At 27.8% G+C, this 17,065-nt stretch overlaps 2 protein-coding genes across 2 annotated transcripts; both read right to left on the bottom strand.

Moving 5' to 3' along the window:
* Positions 1 to 4,079: 4,079 nt before the first annotated feature.
* Positions 4,080 to 15,580, bottom strand: LOC136080210 (uncharacterized). Its single transcript, XM_065796824.1, has 6 exons — positions 15,411 to 15,580; positions 14,779 to 15,257; positions 13,873 to 14,407; positions 5,750 to 5,992; positions 4,333 to 4,417; positions 4,080 to 4,169 (listed from the first exon to the last, which is right to left on the bottom strand). The coding sequence occupies exons 1-6, from the start codon at positions 15,578 to 15,580 to the stop codon at positions 4,080 to 4,082; spliced, it is 1,602 nt and encodes a 533-aa protein (XP_065652896.1).
* LOC136080631 (uncharacterized) lies at positions 15,187 to 16,576 on the bottom strand. Its single transcript, XM_065797532.1, has 3 exons — positions 16,002 to 16,576; positions 15,349 to 15,889; positions 15,187 to 15,257 (listed from the first exon to the last, which is right to left on the bottom strand). The coding sequence occupies exons 1-2, from the start codon at positions 16,478 to 16,480 to the stop codon at positions 15,664 to 15,666; spliced, it is 705 nt and encodes a 234-aa protein (XP_065653604.1). The 5' UTR covers positions 16,481 to 16,576; the 3' UTR covers positions 15,187 to 15,257; positions 15,349 to 15,663.
* Between the last annotated feature and the right edge of the window lie 489 nt (positions 16,577 to 17,065).

Here is a 17,065-nt window from a genome sequence, read left to right as displayed (position 1 = left end):
CTTTAAATAAGAAAATAATGCAATTGCAACAAAAAAACAGGTTTTCACTGATTTTTTATGGTATTTTTTGTAATATTTATGTAGATTATGTGGGTTTATTAGAAAAAATGGTCAAATAAACTTGAGGTGAGCAAAGGAACCTAAGATTTTTACGACGAAACCCCTTTTTATGGACAAGAACTTACTTAAAATAAGAAAATAATGCAATTGCGACAAAAAAACAGGTTTTCACTGATTTCCTTAAGAATCTTTTGTAATATTTTTGTAGATTTTGTGAGTTTATTATAAAAAATGGTCAAATAAACTTAAGGTGGGAAAAGGAACCTAAGATTTTTACGACAAAACCCCTTTTTATGTACAAGAACTTACTTAAAATAAGAAAATAATGCTATTGCAACAAAAAAACAGGTTTTCACTGATTTCTTTTGAAATATTTTGTAATATTTTTGTAGATTCTGTGGGTTTATTAGAAAAAATGGTCAAATAAACTTGAGGTGAGCAAAGTAACCTAAGATTTTTACGACAAAACCCGTTTTTATGTACAAAATCTTAATTAAAATTAGAAATTAATGCAATTGCAACAAAAAAACAGGTTTTCACTAATTTCTTTTGGAATCTTTTGTAATATTTTTGTAGATTCTGTTGGTTAATTAGAAAAAATGGTCAAATAAACTTGATTTGAGCAAAGGAACCTAAGATTTTTACGACGAAACCCCTTTTTATGGACAAGAACTTACTTAAAATAAGAAAATAATGCAATTGCAACAGAAAAACAGGTTTTCACTGATTTCCTTTGGAATCTTTTGTAATATTTTTGTAGATTTTGTGAGTTTATTATAAAAAATGGTCAAATAAACTTAAGGTGAGAAAAGGAACCTAAGATTTTTACGACAAAACCCCTTTTTATGTACAAGAACTTACTTAAAATAAGAAAATAATGCAATTGCAACAAAAAAACAGGTTTTCACTGATTTCTTTTTGTATTTTATGTAATATTTTTGTAGATTCTGTGGGTTTATTAGAAAAATGGGTCAAATAAACTTGAGGTAAGCATAGGAACCTAAGATTTTTACGACAAAACCCGTTTTTATGTACAAAATCTTACTTAAAATAAGAAAATAATGCAATTGCAACAAAAAAACAGGTTTTCACTGAGTTGTTTTGGAATCTTTTGTAATATTTTTGTTGATTCTGTGGGTTAATTAAAAAAATGGTCACATAAATTTGAGGTGAGCAAAGGAACCAAAGATTTTTACGACAAAACCCCTTTTTATGTACAAGAACTTACTTAAAATAAGAAAATAATGCAATTGCAACAAAAAAACAGGTTTTCACTGATTTCCTTTGGAATCTTTTGTAAAATTTTTGTAGATTCTGTGGGTTTATTAAAAAAAATGATCGTTTGAATCAAAAACAACCATGTACACCATTGTTTTTTAGATCAAGGAGTATTTTATGTCGATAAACTTTTTTGTGAAAATGAGTAATTCTCATAAAAAAAATCGAAAAACAGGTTTTCACTGATTTGTTTTAAAATCTTTTGTAATATTTTTGTTGATTCTGTGGGTTAATTAAAAAAATGGTCACATAAATTTGAGGTGAGCAAAGGAACCAAAGATTTTTACGACAAAACCCCTTTTTATGTACAAGAACTTACTTAAAATAAGAAAATAATGCAATTGCAACAAAAAAACAGGTTTTCACTGATTTCCTTTGGAGTCTTTTGTAAAATTTTTGTAGATTCTGTGGGTTTATTAAAGAAAATGATCGTTTGAATCAAAAACAACCATGTATACCATTGTTTTTTAGATCAAGGAGTATTTTATGTCGATAAACTTTTTTGTGAAAATGAGTAATTCTCATAAAAAAAATCGAAAAACAGGTTTTCACTGATTTGTTTTAAAATCTTTTGTAATATTTTTGTTGATTCTGTGGGTTAATTAAAAAAATGGTCACATAAATTTGAGGTGAGCAAAGGAACCAAAGATTTTTACGACAAAACCCCTTTTTATGTACAAGAACTTACTTAAAATAAGAAAATAATGCAATTGCAACAAAAAAACAGGTTTTCACTGATTTCCTTTGGAATCTTTTGTAAAATTTTTGTAGATTCTGTGGGTTTATTAAAGAAAATGTTCATTTGAATCAAAAACAACCATGTATACCATTGTTTTTTAGATCAAGGAGTATTTTATGTCGATAAACTTTTTTGTGAAAATGAGTAATTCTCATAAAAAAAATCGAAAAACAGGTTTTCACTGAGTTGTTTTGGAATCTTTTGTAATATTTTTGTTGATTCTGTGGGTTAATTAAAAAAATGGTCACATAAATTTGAGGTGAGCAAAGGAACCAAAGATTTTTACGACAAAACCCCTTTTTATGTACAAGAACTTACTTAAAATAAGAAAATAATGCAATTGCAACAAAAAAACAGGTTTTCACTGATTTCCTTTGGAATCTTTTGTAAAATTTTTGTAGATTCTGTGGGTTTATTAAAGAAAATGTTCATTTGAATCAAAAACAACCATGTATACCATTGTTTTTTAGATCAAGGAGTATTTTATGTCGATAAACTTTTTTGTGAAAATGAGTAATTCTCATAAAAAAAATCGAAAAACAGGTTTTCACTGATTTGTTTTGGAATCTTTTGTAATATTTTTGTAGATTCTGTGGGTTAATTAAAAAAATGGTCACATAAATTTGAGGTGAGCAAAGGAACCAAAGATTTTTATGACAAAACCCCTTTTTATGTACAAGAACTTACTTAAAATAAGAAAATAATGCAATTGCAACAAAAAAACAGGTTTTCACTGATTTCCTTTGGAATCTTTTGTAAAATTTTTGTAGATTCTGTGGGTTTATTCGAAAAAATGGTCAAATAAACTTGAGGTGAGCAAAGGAACCTAAGATTTTTACGACGAAACCCCTTTTTATGTACAAGAACTTACATAAATTAAGAAATTAATGCAATTGCAACAAAAAAACAGGTTTTGACTGATTTCTTTTGGTATGTTTTGTAATATTTTTGTAGATTCTGTGGGTTTATTAGAAAAAATGGTCAAATAAACTTGAGGTGAGCAAAGGAACCTAAGATTTTTACGACAAAACCCCTTTTTATGTACAAAATCTTACTTAAAATAAGAAAATAATGCAATTGCAACAAAAAAACAGGTTTTCATTGATTTCTTTTGGAATCTTTTGTAATATTTTTGTAGATTCTGTGGGTTAATTAGAAAAAATGGTCAAATAAATTTGAGATGAGCAAAGGAACCTAAGATTTTTACGACAAAACCCCTTTTTATGTACAAAAACTTACTTAAAATAAGACAATAATGCAAATGCAACAATAAAACAGGTTTTCACTGATTTCCTTTGGAATCTTTTGTATTAATTTTGTAGATTCTGTGAGTTTATTATAAAAAATGGTCAAATAAACTTAAGGTGAGCAAAGGAACCTAAGACTTTTACAACAAAACCCCTTTTTATGTACAAGAACTTACTTAAAATAAGAAAATAATGCAATTGCAACAATAAAACAGGTTTTCACTGATTTCCTTTGGCATCTTTATTTAAATTTTTGTAGATTCTGTGGGTTTATTAGAAAAAATAATCAAATAAACTTGAGGTGAGCAAAGGAACCTAAGATTTTTACGACAAAACCCCTTTTTATGTACAAGAACTTACTTAAAATAAGAAAATAATGCAATTGCAACAAAAAAACAGGTTTTCACTGATTTCTTATGGTATTTTTTGTAATATTTATGTAGGTTCTGTGGGTTTATTAGAAAAAATGGTCTTTTAATAACTGGTCTGTTTGTAAGCAGTTCACTAGGAAAAAAATTCTTTCCAGGTCCAATAAACTATGAAATTCTAGTGATGGATGAATGTTTAGTCTTAGCTTTTGACATTTGACAATTTATGTATAGCTCAATTAAATAACAAATTAAATAGTAATAAACTACAATCTTATAATGATTTTAAACAGCGAAGAGCTAAGCCAAAATCTATTTTAAAATTGATTCGGCACTGGGCTCTTTATGAGAGTCTAATACATAAAAACGGGTTATCTTTATTTTATACTAATTTAATTCAATTTTAACAATGTCTAAATGTGAAAATTTGGGTATCAAGATATTTTCTAGTCGAAAAGTGGTCCATAGTAAACCTACCTTGAAATTTAATTTTACATAAGAATATACTTTTTCCTAAGCTTAAACTTTATTTTTTCAAAAACATAAGAATTTCGCTGTACCCTAATATATATATATATATATATATATATATATATATATATATATATATATATATATATATATATATAAATAAATATACTTTGAGTGAAAAAGCAGCAAGATCGATAACAACACTTTCTTCAATATACAAGTTGGCTGCTTCTTGTTCGAATAAAAGTAGCTCACTAAAAAAATTCAAAAAATCTGTTTTGGGTATTATTAGTTAATAAACAATGGAAATGCTGAAAATACAGTAGCTTAGGTTTTAAAAAATTAAGTATGTATTTTTAATTAAATTAGATAAAATTCAATAAGTGTGGGGATTAAAAGAGGCTGATTTGTAAAAATGACTTACCTCCCCGCCTGATTTGACCCTTTAAATCTGTCTCTACTGATCAACTTATAAAGATTTAATTAAAATTAAAAAACATTTACTTTTTTGTATCAAAGTTAGCACTATTATTTTTTTAATTTTTATGACATCGGAAATATTTTTCAAGACATTGGAAACATTTTTCACAACATTTGAAATAAATGTCTAATATAAAAGAAAAGAGAGATTTTTGCAAATTCAGAAATTGTTAAAAAAATTGTAAACAAAATGAGCTGCAAAATAAAGCATGTTTTGATAAAAACTTGCAACAAATATCTTCAAAAGCTCGACAAACTACTATAAAAGAGATGTTTATAGGTACTGTTGAAACATCTGACATAGTTGATAAAACAAAAAGAATTTTTAAGATTGCCACTGATAAAAAAATCAATTTAAAACTAGTCAAAACTTTTAAGACAATGAAACATATTAACAAAAAAGAGAAAAAAAAAAAATTGCAGTGTATATTGGAAAACCTTTATTATATATCAGGCTGAAGTTGTAAATTAGATGAAGTTCCCCATCATAACGATAAGAGTGAAATATAAAAACCTTACTTGGACTAATAAGCATTTTGTATGTGTCTGGCAGAGAGCAAGGTACAAAAGTTTCTCTGCTAGTATTTGAAAATATAGCAAGAAACTAAAAAGAAAAGAAACGTCAAGAGTTATTATGTTTGTATATAAAATTATTTGCTTTATTACTTATATATAATTTTATTATTTGTATATAAATTTTTTTACTCAAAGTAACTTTATTAACTTTTTAGATTTTTTAAATTTTTTTCCAGATAAAAGGTGAAGTTACTCTTTGTAACGAGGTATGAGATATAAAGTGAAGTTACTCTTTGTAATGAACAGTTGATCGACCTAAGCATTAATTATAAAACCAACACAACCGATGTTATGGAAAAAGCTAAAATGGAAAGAGCTAAGAAAAAAGTTTGCCTTTTTTAGATAAAAGACTTTTAAAACTTTACACAAAAAATTAAAAATTATTTTTTTCATTTAAAAAATTTATAATTTTTTATTTTATTTTAAAAATTTTAGCAAAATAACTTTTCTTAAAATTTTTTAACTTTTTAATTCTAATTTAAATTATATAAAAGATAAACACTTATCTAACTTTTATATAAATATTATACCTGCTATCAATGTCTTTTTCAAAACTTTTACATAAAGTTTCACAGAGCCATTCACATGCAAATTCATTCTCTGTTGCAAGATGCTCAACATAAGAAAATAGACAAACAAGAACCATGTTAGGATGAACATAGTTTTTATTTAACTTTTGAACAAACTGAACATTTAGTGTAGCAATCTTTCGAATATCTTCATCTTCGTCTTGAAGTAGGCACACACACGACGAGAGTAACAATGGAAGCAAACTAAGTTAACAACAATTATTTTAAATAATAATAGTTCATCAAAATATTTTTTTAATTTTACACTTAATTTTTAATTTCATTTTACAAATTGTTTATTAAACTTTTACTGATACTTTGAGTGAACTGCACCATTTTATTTGTAGTGTTTAATTTTCCATAAACTTTCAATAAAAATTAGTATTTTTGTTATTTTTAGAAAGAAAATACAAATAAAATTGTAAAAAGTGAGTTTATCAAAAATAAAAGTTTGAAAAGCTTTAAAACTTAACCAATTATTGTTGAATTGCAAAAACAATAGACTCACACTTCTGAATGTTCTTAAGATTTCACTGTTAGATAAAATTTCTGAGTCAATGTCACACCAATAGCAGGAATGTTTGCTTGAATGTGATTAAATTCCACAAAAAGTAAATTTAAGACTGCATGGAATTTTGAATGTGACATTGGTTTTGTTAATTAAATCTAGCAATGTCTTAAACTAATCCAATCATAATATTTTTGTAGGATTCTGGAAATGTTAGATTCTGGAGATGCTAGATTACATGATTCTAAAAATTAGATGTTAGATTCTGGAACTTCTGCATTTTTAATGATTAGGCGCTTGACTCCAGAATCTGAAGCTGTTGAATTCTTAAGTAATTTTTGAATTTTCAGCGGAGGGCTAAATGTGTCATCAATTGCCTCGATGTGTTTATAAGACCATGCCTAATTTCCTAAAATGATCTTCCATCATGAATTCCATTCTTTATAAGATAATCTATCAAGTATTGCATTCCAAGTAGAACATGATTGCTTAGTATTTCAAACTCTTGCAATGAACAATACCTGTGTTCTTGAAAATTGTCATTTTTTATTATTTTATATTATTCAAAACTAACAGGTTAGGTAAATAATTTTTTTTTTACCTGCATTTAATTTTGAGCAACTTTTGACTGTTATCACAAACTCCTCTAAAATCTTTTTTTATTATTAAAATTGATTTTAAATAAATTATTTCATTTTTTCAATACGTTGTAATTTCTCTTTTACATTTTTGTAAATATCATTTGTAATATACACAAAACGGTGTGTTTTGTGCACAAAACACACCGTTTTGTGCACAAAACACACATGGTGGTAATGTTCATGATGTTTACTTTTGTTAGGCATTTAAAAATGTTATAATTCAAAAATTTTATTGAGCAAAGCCCAATTCCTAACAAGTTGCAAGACATTAATTTAAAACTGCTAATGAATTCCTTCTTTATTATTATTTTTTATTCTGAATTCCTTTTTTATTAGTTCCTAAAATGCTTGATTTCTTCCATTATTAATTGCAATTTTTTGTTACTTCCAGTCTTTTATTACTTTATTTCATTTCTTCCTAGATTAAAATAATCTAAAAAAAAAACAACTATACAAACATTTTTTTGTAAAACTTACTTCAAAGCTCTCTTTGTGGTAACTTTATTTAGAATAATGTTTGAAAAAAAAAATCTTATTTGAATCTTTCCAATTTAAGGTGTTTTTTTAGCAAAATCTTAAAAATATTTCTTTTGGACAAAATTAAAAGATTTTGATACTTTGCCAAGTTAATCTACCATATGTGTATACAATCATTGAAAGAATTTTTACAGTTCTCGTTGAAAGAATTTTTACAGTTCTCGTTGAAAGAATTTTTACAGTTCTCGTTGAAAGAATTTTTACAGTTCTCGTTGAAAGAATTTTTACAGTTCTCGTTGAAAGAATTTTTACAGTTCTCGTTGAAAGATTTTTAACAGTTCTCGTTGAAAGAATTTTTACAGTTCTGTAACGAACAATTTCCAGAGCAAAAGCAAAAAAAATAAGACTAAAAATAAAACTATATAAGTTATTCAATTTTCACTTTCAAATATCTTATATTATATATCAAAAAATAATTTTATTTTAAAAAGATTTTCTTGCAAAAGTTTAAAAACAACCGAATTTTGATAGAAATTTATTTTAAAAAGCATTGAAGTTTTTTTCCATGGATAGTTGCAATAAGAATTTGGTATCCATATGTTATATTATCCACTTGTCTTCAAAAAGGCATCAAAGCAATGATAATCATTTTAATGCAAAATCAAATCAACTGAATTAATAAGGACATCATGAGTTACACACATATTCTTCAATCAAAGCAAAATAATGGTCTTTGCTAGTTGGTTTTCTACCAACTATTTGCTGATTGATACACTCCCAACAATGCTTGATTGGATTGAGATCTAGGTTCTGTGACAATCATTTAAGAACTTATATATATTGTGATTTAATAATCTTAATTTAATTATGCCTTGTGATTTAATCTATTTTGTAATTTTCCTAAACAAAACTTTATTACTTTAAATCATTATCTTGCTGTTAGGGTTTAATTTGCAAGTCATTTCATCTTTTGCATTTAGCAACATAACATTGTTCATAACTTAAAGCTGTTGTTCATTGCTCATTGTTTTGTTGTTCACTGTTCATTGTTGTTCATTGTTCATAACTTAAAGCTAAACAACATAACATTGTTCATAACCTTAAAGCTGTTGTTAATTGTTCATTGTTTTGTTGTTCACTGTTCATTGTTCATTTGTTGTTCATTGTTCATAACTTAAAGCTGATGATACTCTTTCCGTGATTTTCTTTGTGATGACCTTTGGGTAGAAATCTTTTGTCATACTGCTGATGAATAGGTTTCTTACATAACTTCATGGATTCAGGCTGACATGGAATCTTTTATTCCCTCTCAACGATTCCAAGTCAAGCCTCACTCTTCTCCTTGGTTTACCTGACATTGTGCTGCTGCAATTTCTGATCGAAACCATTACTTCTATATCTATCAGCAAAATAATTCCCCAGAAAACAGACGTCTGTTTACTATTGCTAGAAACCATTGTAAAATGGTTTTGTTTAATGCTAAAGCCCGCTATTCTCAGGTCATGAAATCTCGTATTTCATTGCAAAAATTAGGCTCTTAAGATTTCTGGAGAATCTTTAATAGTATCAATAATAAGGGCAAATCTGTCATTCCACCTCACTTGCATGGTTCAGATTTTGTCACCTCACCTAAAGACAAAGCTGAATTATTTGCTAAGAACTTTTCATCAATATCATCTCTTGATTCCACTTATTGCGTTATATCTTATATTGCCGACAAACAGGTTGATCCATTGCTTGACATTTGTATTACTCCAGCTTCTATTTCTAAAGTGATTTCCTGCTTATACTCTACTGCAGTTTTTGGTCCGAACAACATACCTGTTGTAGTCTTGCAGAAGGGTAGAGCTGTCATCTATACTTTCAAAACTATTTAACAACTGCTTATTAGAGCCTTGTTTTCCGTCATGCTGGAAAGCAGCATCTGTTATCCCTATTTTCAAAAACTCTGGAGAACCGATCTGACTTGTATAACTACTGTCCCATTAGTCTTTTTCCTATTATAAGCAAAGTTTTTGAGTCATTAATTAACAAGCACTTAATCTCTCATCTTGAATCTAATAACTTACTTTCTGATCATCAATATGGATTTCGATCTTATCGTTCTACCACCGATTTGCTAACAGTAATAACTGATAGGTTTTATCATATATTAGATAGAGGTGGAGAGGTTAGGGCTATTGCTCTTAACATTTCTAAAGCTTTTGATAAAGTTTAGCATGCTGGTCTTCTCCATAAGCTTTCTTTTTACAGTGTATCAGGTAAAATCTTTAAGATTGTTGAATCCTTCCTGCTTTTCCAATTGTAGTATAAAAGTTATCTTCAATGGGCAACACTCTTCTTCTTATTCTGTAACTTCAGGGGTTCCTCAAGGTTTAATTCTTGGCCCTATGCACTTTTTAATTTACATTAACAATCTTTCAGATATTCTTATATTTAAGGTGGCATTGTTCGCTGATGATAGCACCATTTATTCTTGCCTTGATAAGAAGCCAACACTCTACTATGTGTACATAGTTATTTTTAGCTCAAATGCCCTCTGAAATGGGGGCATTTGAGCTTGAAAAGTATCTGACTTCTGCTACAGCATAGGGCTTACAGTGAACTTTAATTTAGATAAAACTCAATTTTTTTCAGCCAATCATTACCGCAATAATTTAGATATTCCTTTATTTATGAACAGTGATGTACTCAACGAGTCATCTAACCTTCATCTTTTAAGATTAACTCTTACTTCTGATCTTTTTTGGAAACCATATATAAAATCCATTGCAAAATCAGCACCTGCTAAGGTTGCATCGCGTTATCATTCCCCACACTTTCTTACTCCGAATACTAGTCTTTATTAGATTTATCTATAAATCTCAAATTCAGCCATGTATGGAATACTGTTGCTATATCGGGGGCGGATCTTGGAATTCCTTTCTCTTTTAGACAAGGTGCAAAAATGCATTGTAAACATAGTTGGACCTGCTCTTGCAGTCAACTTCCAACCAAGAGCTAGCATCTCTTGTGCCATCTACTAAAATCCATTCTCTTGTTACTAGTCATTCAATTAAGTCTCATCCTTTTTCTGTGACTATTCCTATATGCTCCAAACTCTTATTCGTCTAGTCTTGAACATCAGTTCTTTGGAATTAGCTTCCTTCATCTTGCTTTCCTGATTCATATAACTTGCAATCTTTTAAGTCGTCTGTCAATCATTATCTTGCTCTATAAACTTCATCTTTTCTCTCAAGTAACTTCCAACTCTAATATTGGTTGCTTGCGGCGTTGTTGGGGGCGAGGTTGTTGGAAAAAAAAACTAAATTTACTCTCTGGTTTATAATATCTACTATGTAATGAAGGAGACATTGGTCTAAAACATCCCAAAACTATAACATTTCCTCTACCATGTTTAACAGTAGGTAACTGATATTTTAGATTGAGTCTGTCTCCTACTGGATGTCTGACAGAGAAAAGGACTTTTGTCCACTGTCCACCTAATATGATCTTTTGTAAACTTCTGGATTCCAAATTTCAACCATCAGCAGTTTCTAAATTAGACAACCACCATACAGATTATTTTGACATAATCAACATTTAGTTGCATAGATGCTACAGTTTGTGCCATAAAACTGACACATAATTATATTGGGTTTGACAACAGCCTTGCAAGGATCATTTATGCAATACCATACCAATAATCTATCAGGCTATTTCAGTAAAAATACTTAAGGTGCACAAATGTGTGGAATGTTGTACTGACAAAACTATTGACTATTTCAAAGTTTTGAAATATCATAAAGATAAGAAACTTTTCTGTGAGAAATTTTTCTGCAACTTTTATAATTAAATTCTTTACTCATTTGAAATTTCTTTACCATGCTCCATGTTGTTACCATGCTTACCATGTTCCATGTTGTTACCATGCTTACCATGTTCTATGCTTTTGAATTTCAAAATAATTGCAGTATAAAAGTTTACAAATATTTTGACACTTAGTTATACTCTAACTGCTCTTGAATTATTTTCAGGTGATTTTATTATTAAATTTCACAACTAATTTAGCCTAATAATATATATATATATATATATATATATATATATATATATATATATATATATATATATATATATATATATATATATATATATAAGTGTATGTACATATAAGTGATGTACCCATTGCACATTTTTGGTTGATTCCAATATTGATGAATAGGAAAAGGCTAATACCGATGGATTAACTAATTATTACAATTTTTGAAAACATGAAACCATACAATTTTAAATCATGTAAACTTATTTATGGAATTAGAACTTGTAAACAAATACTTAGACCTAAATCAGAACCAAAGCTTTATTTTAAAAGCTATTATAAAAACTTTGTTAAAATAATATACATTTTCAAGTTTTTTTTCTATCCATCAAAACTTTCAAAAAATAAATACAATTTTAGAGAAACACTTTTTATTTCAATTCTAAAAAGAAAATGGTGTCATGATAAGTTTACTTAAGAATTTTTATCTCTTTATAAAAAACAAAAAAAATTTTTTTCACTTTCAACAGAAGGTGGAGGGCATAATAAATACTTCTGAGCTATTGGAGCTAATTGCTTGAAGTTATTTCTATTTACTCTCCACCATACCATAGGACTATATTGTTGAATGATAATATCATCGCACAAACAAATTAAAACTTCATTTTTCAATTTTAAATAATGTTTGTTTTCTGTTTCTTGCAGAGCTTCAGATATTGATGTGTTTTTGATTAAAGTGTTTTTATTTTTAATAAAATCTTCAAAGCATATTGAAAAATTGAAATCTAGATTTATTGTACTTGATGACAAACTGAGCTCGGGTTGAAATTCCGTATGATTTTTTGTTGAAGACTTTTTGAGCAATCTACAAGCCGTTTAATAATATTTTCAAAATTTATCAGCTTCTTTATTTGGAAAAAAATCAAAACTTCTGTTCAAAAATTCTTTCTAACATAAAATGTTGACTATTCCAACTTGGTGTAATGTCTTGTTTGAACCTATTTTCTGGCACTTGATAATGAGTTTGATATTTTTGATAAGCTTCAAAAGAAAATGGCGAATGATTAAAATAGGTTATTATGTTTTTACAAGTTGTTGATATATTTTTAATATATATCTGGGCAAATACAGCATCATTCAATACAAATTGCAAAGTGTGTAAAAAACACGGCAAACTGTTGTAACCTGCTCTTTTATTCCAGCTACCATATTAGCTACGTTGTCTCTAGTGACATCAAAGTTAAGTTGGAATAAGAACCTAAAACCATTGTGTCCTACTTGCTGGGCTGTTCGTTCTAGTGCCTTTGGAAGGATTGTCAGATAAAACGACTTACAAGTCTGTTATAAATGCAATAGCAGAAATTGGAGAATTGGTATCAGATAACTCTGCGTCCAAAGCAAGGGGAATATCACAAGGGGAATAACTTCAAAAACTTGAAATAAATTTTAGCATGAAAATGTACTTTTTTTTTTAATGCAACAGAGCAGACTTCAGGTACGTTAAAAACGAAAGCCTTGTCCTTAACTGAAGCTATGAAGAGTGTGACAGTCATCAAACAGAATTTGCAAAGATTAAGAGATACATCATTTGATCAGTTCTACAAAGAAGTAAAATCTGAAGCTAATGATTTGAAAGTAAGTGAGCCATCAATTCCACGGACTCGAAACAACCACGGTGGTTAGAATCTGAATCTGAGCTCGGAAAACTTGGAGTCAGAAACTATCGAGATTTATCACTGTCAAAAATGTACCCTGACTGGACAAGGTTAACATGCCAACTTCACGTGCTACCTGAATTAATCAAATATAGCAAAAGCAACAAAGTAAAGCCAATTACTAAGATAACCACCATCTCAACATTAGTTGAAATATTTGTCAAAAATGATGCATCTAAAATGTTTGATGAAGTGTGTAAAGTTCTAAAAGTCTTTCTTACTATACCGGTCAGTACAGCAACAGCAGAAAGATCATTTTTCAGCCTAAGAAGGTTAAAAACATATCTCCATTCTACTATGAATCTAAAAAGACTAAACAGCACCATTGTGAGTCATATTTATAAAGATATTTTGGAAGAAGTTGACATCAACACTATTTATAAAGAATTTGTACTGGCAAATAATGAGCGCCAACAATATTTTGGAAAACCATTGAGTTTGTTACATGTACTACGTACTTATTAAATTATGTTATATTAAATGTATTACTTTATAATTATATTATTGTAATATTGAATTATGTTGTGTTTAGTGTGTGTAGTTTCCTACACCACCTGATTTCAGGCAAGATATATAAAACATATTTTAGTATTTATTACATTATTGAGTCATAAAGTTAATATCTAATGTCAAATAATTAAAAACACATATCAAATAATGACATAATAATGATAACAATGCTAACAATGAAAATGAAAAGTTAAAAAAAAAAAAAGGAATACCGCATTAGGTTTGAAGTATTTTCGTTTTTAGCTGATGGTAGTAATAAAACAAAATCTTCTAGAAAACCAATAGAATTTGCAGCAGCTAACCGCAAATCTTCAATTTGTTCTGCCATACTGAAACTTTTAATAAATTCACACATGGTTTTCAGGTCAGAAAAACTTTTCCATTTGTTTTGTAATCTTTGAGACATAACCTTGTACAAATTTGGTAAAATTACAGACTTTAATCCAGGATATTGCATAATTAATTTTAAAAAGTGACTTGTAAAATATTCATCTTCATTATGTCCTGTCCAATAAGTCCAACTTTTCTTTGGCAGAAAACTTAAACAAGTAAAAGTAGTTTGTAGAAAAAGTTGCGATTGAGAATGCGCAATACATTTTAATGCAAATTTAGCAACAAGCAATTGTGAATTGTTGCTTATAACATTTATGCACGAGGTAATGTTTTTTAGAAACTGCAAGTGAAGACCAGAGTTTGGGGAGATGGTAACCTCGTAAACCAGATCATTTTCATTTTCACTTTTGTTTTCTATAAAAATAGTGAAATGTTTTTTATAAATTTTTATATTTGTGTTATAACATATATATATATATATATATATATATATATATATATATATATATATATATATATATAAATATATACATATATATATAAATATAAATATGTATATATATATTTATAAATATATATATATATATATATATATATATATATATATATATATATATATATATATATATATATATATATATATATATATATATATATATATATACAAATATATACAAATAAAAAATATATATATACATATATTAATATATATACTTTTTATAACATTTTAAAAATTAAAAAATGATTTTTTTTACCCAGAAAATTTAACAATAGAATTTGCTTACCAATAAATTTATTTTCATTTTTAGCAAATAAAACAGCAACTTTTGCTAAAGATTTTTCAAGGTAAGGCTGGCCGACAATTAAATCTTTACAAAGAGAAGTCATGGCTTTTTTTACATAGAAAAATGTGAACCTCAAAACGTCTTTTGATTTCAAATATTTACAACCTTGGATCAATGTATCAATATAGACACTCTGTGAAATACAGCATAAGTTTTTCTCATACAAACGGTTTAAAACACCAAAAATAGCAACATAAACAGATGGGCAGCAATCATTTATGGAAGACATTTTTAACAAAATCATGAGTAAAGAATGGATTGTGTTTTTGCAGGTACTAACTACTAACTCAGAGTAAACTTCTTCACAAAAGATAGCATACTGACATTGGTGTAAAAGCAAAAATCCCTTAGTCAAATCACGAATTTTCCAAACTGGAGAGCTTTTGAAAGACAAAAGATTCAGAAGAATTTCATGAGACCTGAAAAAACACATGACACAGAAAAATACAGAAAAAAAAATTATTATAGATAAATAGAGTAAAAATACTTTGAAAGAATAAAAAAAACAACCTCTTATTTTGTATTACTGAAGCTGGATGAAGCTTTGATAAAATTGTTAAAACAGGTATAACATGGTGCAATGTGCAAGGAAGTCTGGAATGCGAGAAAAGATTCTCTTTGAGACACCGCTTAAACTGCTAACAAAGTATTCACATAAACTTTGGTAACGATTAAAAAAAATATCAACTGTACCAGCATTTTGAGAATTATCTTCAGTTTGGCTAATTCTTTGGCCTAACATTCTCTGAATTAAAGCCCCTAAAAGTTGTGTAGAGGCGTTTCTAATTGACCATGATGGAGACAAAAAACCTTCAATGGTCAAAATTATTCCACGTTCAACATATGGTAATACTGCCTCCTTAATGAAGTATCTCGAAATATAGCTTTGAGTATACTTATTGCATTAAACTGTGGCAAACTCCTGTCAACATTTTCTAAGGGTGTGCTTGCCGTTTGAACTAATCGACTGACAATGTCACATAAAAAAGAACCATGGTTTCCAGATGGTTCTGCTGAAAGAATTGCTTGCACAAACATTGGTATTCCAACACTTAAAAAGCAACAATAAAAAAATAAAAAATAAAATTAAATGAGAGAATTAGAACTTTTTATGTTATATTTTCAACAGTTTTTCCTTGTTTAATATTTTAACAAACTATTACCTCCTCATCGTTACAGATGATGTATGTGAAAATGATGTGCAAAATCCAATCGTTTCAATACAATGTCGCATTAGATCTTGCCAAAAGACAGGAATGTTTGAAACACTTTTTGCATATGTACAAAAACTTGCATAACAAGATTCCACAATTCCCTTGTGGCGACATTTTATAAGTGACTGCTTGTAAAACTCCATCATCAAAGTAAAATTGGTAATATTTAAAAATTGGTAATTTTTGACACTTAAAAGTTCTGCAAATGCTGCAAATGCAACACTAATAGATTTCATGTTCAACCAACAAAAAGAGATTAGCAACTCTTTACAATGAACGTGACCAACTTTTTCTGATACAATACTATAAGAAGGGCTTTTTTTCAAACAAGAATCGATTGCATTATTCATATCAGCAAAAGAAGGTGAAATTTCACTACCATCAAAACTATCTGAATTCATAAGTAGCTGTAATAAGCTACTAGCCATTGATGAATAGAGTTTAACAGACTCATCAAAAAGATGATGTTGTATTTCCAAGTTATTATTAAAAAATAACTTGATTATATATGCAAAAGCAAGTACAGAACCTAAAAAACAAATAATCAAAATAATAAATAATTTATTGAATAACCTAGTTTAGGTTGACAGACATAAGATTTATTAAAAGTCACCTTATAAAATGTTTTCATATTATAAATAACTAAATTACAACAATTTTAAATAGAAAATAATTGACCATTAAAGAATTTTAATATGAGTAAACATTTGATCGCACATGTATTATTTAATCAATATATATATATATATATATATATATATATATATATATATATATATATATATATATATATATATATATATATTAATTTTTTAGTACATTTCCTAAATAGTTACATTGACAAAACATCCAAGTCATATTACATTACATCTGTCATGGTAAAGTTTTCAAAAAAAAAAAAATTATATATATATGCATGGTCCTGTTTGAGCCCGATTATTAAGATAAAAAAAGGCATATATATATTTATATATATATATAATTTTTGCTAATTAATTGGCACCGACATCATC

The sequence above is a fragment of the Hydra vulgaris genome, chromosome 05 (assembly GCF_038396675.1).
Source record: "Hydra vulgaris chromosome 05, alternate assembly HydraT2T_AEP".
NCBI classification, from domain to species: domain Eukaryota; kingdom Metazoa; phylum Cnidaria; class Hydrozoa; order Anthoathecata; family Hydridae; genus Hydra; species Hydra vulgaris.
Note: the sequence above shows the minus strand (reverse complement) of the source record. Positions and strands in the feature narration are given on the sequence as shown.

Bases quoted from the DNA above. Each gene is read 5' to 3' on its own strand.
- LOC136080210 (XM_065796824.1), bottom strand. From the start codon at position 15,580: ATGTTAGGCCAAAGAATTAGCCAAACTGAAGATAATTCTCAAAATGCT. The intron at 4,418-5,749 runs GTATAATATTTA...GAATTTTTTTAG, and splicing joins GAAAAAGACATTGATAGCAG to TGAGCTACTTTTATTCGAAC. The intron at 4,170-4,332 runs GTATATTTATTT...TTAAATTTCAAG, and splicing joins TTGCTGCTTTTTCACTCAAA to GTAGGTTTACTATGGACCAC.
- LOC136080631 (XM_065797532.1), bottom strand. From the start codon at position 16,480: ATGGCTAGTAGCTTATTACAGCTACTTATGAATTCAGATAGTTTTGAT. The intron at 15,890-16,001 runs GTAATAGTTTGT...TTGCTTTTTAAG, and splicing joins TCATCTGTAACGATGAGGAG to TGTTGGAATACCAATGTTTG.